Below are 3409 nucleotides of genomic sequence, written 5' to 3'. Positions count from 1 at the left end.
TTCATTATAGGATTATGGTAATAAAAATATGTCGGTTCATTTTATGTAACCAGTTTGAATGGTTTTACAAGATCACCCCAGGCAAATATACTTCATTTTGCGATATTCATTCTTCCGTTGGTCAAGAGAATGAACTCCGCTAAAATCACGACAACACGACAACCTGCAGGCAGTGGATGCGACGCGAAGAAAAGAACTTCTTTAAATAATTCAATTTTTGACACACCTATGATGTCAGCACGGTGAAATCCAATAGCCCAACATAATTTACGATTAGAAAGATTTATATATTCAGCAAGTCGTTGGGTGGAAGTAAGTGAAATGAGAGACTTAATTTTTTTAAAGATGTTTTTACAAGCATATTGTTAATACCATCATATGTTTACATTTTAAAATTTTGTATATGTATTTAATAAGTTAAATATTTCAGCTATATCTACTAACTGTTATTTTTCCAAATAAATATATCATAGAAATAAACGATATTACTATCAAGAAAGATGGTAAGAAAAGTAAATGTCTGTATTGATGGCTGAATTTTTTACGAATATATGTATCATATTTCAGCCACCAGGTTAGTTACTTGCCATAAACACAGATGGCAGCTGTAGCGCTGCCTGCAGCACTGTTAGTGAGCAGCCGTAGAACTACAACCAGTCTGTGAAGTCTCACTTCTACCGCGTGTGACGACACTGCACTATGAGAGTATTCTTTGGTACAAATAAGAAAACAGTTTTTCCTCAAAAAATAGAGTTTATTGTATTTACAAGTGCATAGTTGTTGTAGGCCAGAGCTCAGTAGATGTGGGTCTTGACCACGGCGGGGGCGGCGTAGGCAGAGTAGGCCAGGGGGGCGTGTGCGGCCACCACGGCGGGGGCGGCGTACGCAGAGTAGGCCAGGGGAGCCACGGCGGGGGCGGCGTAGGTGGCCACGGCGGGGGCGGCGTAGGTGGCCACTGCCGGGCCGGCGTAGGTGGCCACTGCAGGGGCGCCCAGGTAGCCGGGGGCGGCGGCGGCCACGGCCAGCACGGCGAAGAAGGCGACCTGAGAACACGCGAGCAAGTCCTTACAGTCTTTACCCGGAGGTCGAGTACCCTTAGTTAGGGACATTGCTGATTTGTACAGCTAACCACGGGGCTTGTTAAGACATTTAGAAAATACATTTTTTAGAGAATGTTGATTTTGGTTAATACATAGTAAGGAAAAATTTTAATGAATCTACACCAATTAAAAAAATTATTTTCTTTTTTAAAGTATTTATATTTTAGATGGACAGGCCTGTGTGTTTTTTTAAACTTTGTAAAGCCCTTTGTGATAGAGAAATTATCCTATTACAACGGTACAAATAGATAATATTGTTTTTTATTTATTATGTTTACAGCAAATGTTTATTAAATCGTATCAACACAACATGTTATCAGTTAATTATAATCTTCAAGGCCAAATATAAAAAAAATACTGCAATACTGATAAACATTTCGATTTTTTTAATTGCTTAAAAGAAAAACTGTTCTTTTAAAAAATATTTACCTGCAAATGTGAAGATAGGTACAAAAACAATTTTAGATTACAGGCTTTGTAAACATTTCCTTAAAAAAAATTTATATTTACCCTGAACCTGCCGTTAAATACTCCGTCAAATTTTTTATTAGTATAATAAATTAACATATATTATTTAAATAGTATGCTATGAAAGTGACTACTTGACTTAAAAGCAGTTAAATAATATTTTATGCAAAAGATATTTTGCTTGTTTCAACACATTCAAAGTTTTGGAATTCGGACATTTAACTTAACTGGTGTTTATTGATAGGTTTATTAGAAAGAGTAAGTCGTGTATAACAATTACTATTATTTTCATTTTTCATATTTATAAAACTTTTGTGGATGAAAGTCGCAATACTAAATAAAGTTATAGATTTAAAAATTACAATAATTTTTAACGGTTTAAATGTATGTCATATAATTAAGTAAAGTCAAAATGGTGTTTATTTCCAATACATACCACTGTTGTAGACCTAATTGTATACTAACATTTTAGTCAGGAACTCCCACAATATGATAACAATGTTTATATCACACAAAGTTACCGTATCCAATACGTGGGCACAGATAATAACGACATTGTGACTTCAAGAACTACTTTTTGTGTAAAATTGTTTCTTATCATGAAATCCTCTTTAAAGGGTAAAAAAATCATATTTAAGCTTGTAAGGACTATTAATCAAAAGGCTTTCAAACCACAATAAATGAATAATTTCTTTCCAATAATTTCCCAAAATGCTTGATCACACTTTGTTTCTAAAAACTTATTTGTTTTAAAACTTGTCACATTTTTTTTGGTAATATATTGCTTTTTATTTATGATCTAACACTGCAAATATTAAATATTGATGATATTCTTTACAATTTACATAAAACATTATATTTGTAGAATTTTGAATCAAAATTTATTTGAATTTAAAAATATTTATCTATGTTTTGGAATTAATAAAATCACTTTTTGAGAGTTGTTGATTGTTTAAAAAAATTTAACCAAAATAGGTTTGTACTAATTTTAAGAATATATCTTTTTAAGGTTACGATATTCCAGATGGAGATGTATCATAAGTTATTTTATTTATATATCGTACTACAATTTTTTGTAAAATATTTCTCAATAAAATCAAATAAATATCACAGTTAACTGCTTTTTAAACCCTTACAAATAAAAGAAAACCATGGAGCGAACTTAAGCTCAAAAATGCTAATCATAGATATTGAAAATATTTCACGGGAAAACTATTTTTTGGACGTAACTGCAATCATTCTGTAATAATGTTTGGCATCATATTTACAAAGTAGTAGTTGGATTAATAACAATTTAATAAAACCGATACCAAGTAATAATTTAAAACTTTACACTGATTGAGACGTCAGTGCTTTATAGTGTAGATAGCCGCTGCGGGCAGATACTCACGAGCTTGTGCATGGTGCAGTAGGTAGTCTGCTGGGCGCTGAGTGCAGGGAGAGGGGAGTGGTGCCTGCAGAGCTTTTCGGCCGTGTTATATACACCTGGCGCCGAGGCCAGCCACCCCCCCTCCCACCTCTCTGGCCGCGCCCACTGGCCGCCGTGTGGGGCGAGCAGTCTGCCCGCGCCTGTCGCCATGTCGCCCGGCAGAACATGCACTGTGCATGGCAGGCCTTGCCGTAGTCACACACAGTTCATAACTACAGCACTCCCTTAAACTATGAAACATATCGATACACATATATAACAATATGCTATTACTCGATAACTGCTGCGGTTTTGAAAAAATTATTTCTGAAATCATGGATCAGTTATATAACTTTAAAAACCGTGTTAAATTGGTTATTTTGATAAATGAAACCATTAGAATTTTTTTAACAAAAAAAACTTTAATACGCCT

At 34.5% G+C, this 3409-nt stretch overlaps 1 protein-coding gene across 1 annotated transcript; it reads right to left on the bottom strand.

Moving 5' to 3' along the window:
- Positions 1-794: 794 nt before the first annotated feature.
- On the bottom strand, positions 795-3147 carry LOC134541352 (cuticle protein LPCP-23-like). The gene is made up of 2 exons (XM_063384774.1): positions 2959-3147; positions 795-1043 (listed from the first exon to the last, which is right to left on the bottom strand). The coding sequence occupies exons 1-2, from the start codon at positions 3145-3147 to the stop codon at positions 795-797; spliced, it is 438 nt and encodes a 145-aa protein (XP_063240844.1).
- Positions 3148-3409: the final 262 nt, after the last annotated feature.

Source organism: Bacillus rossius, chromosome 18 (assembly GCF_032445375.1).
Source record: "Bacillus rossius redtenbacheri isolate Brsri chromosome 18, Brsri_v3, whole genome shotgun sequence".
Classification (NCBI taxonomy): domain Eukaryota; kingdom Metazoa; phylum Arthropoda; class Insecta; order Phasmatodea; family Bacillidae; genus Bacillus; species Bacillus rossius.
Note: the sequence above shows the minus strand (reverse complement) of the source record. Positions and strands in the feature narration are given on the sequence as shown.

Excerpts from the sequence above, each read along its gene's own strand:
- LOC134541352 (XM_063384774.1), bottom strand. The coding sequence starts at position 3,147 with ATGGCGACAGGCGCGGGCAGACTGCTCGCCCCACACGGCGGCCAGTGG. Across the intron at positions 1,044-2,958 it reads ACTGCACCATGCACAAGCTC|GTCGCCTTCTTCGCCGTGCT; the intron begins GTGAGTATCTGC and ends GCGTGTTCTCAG.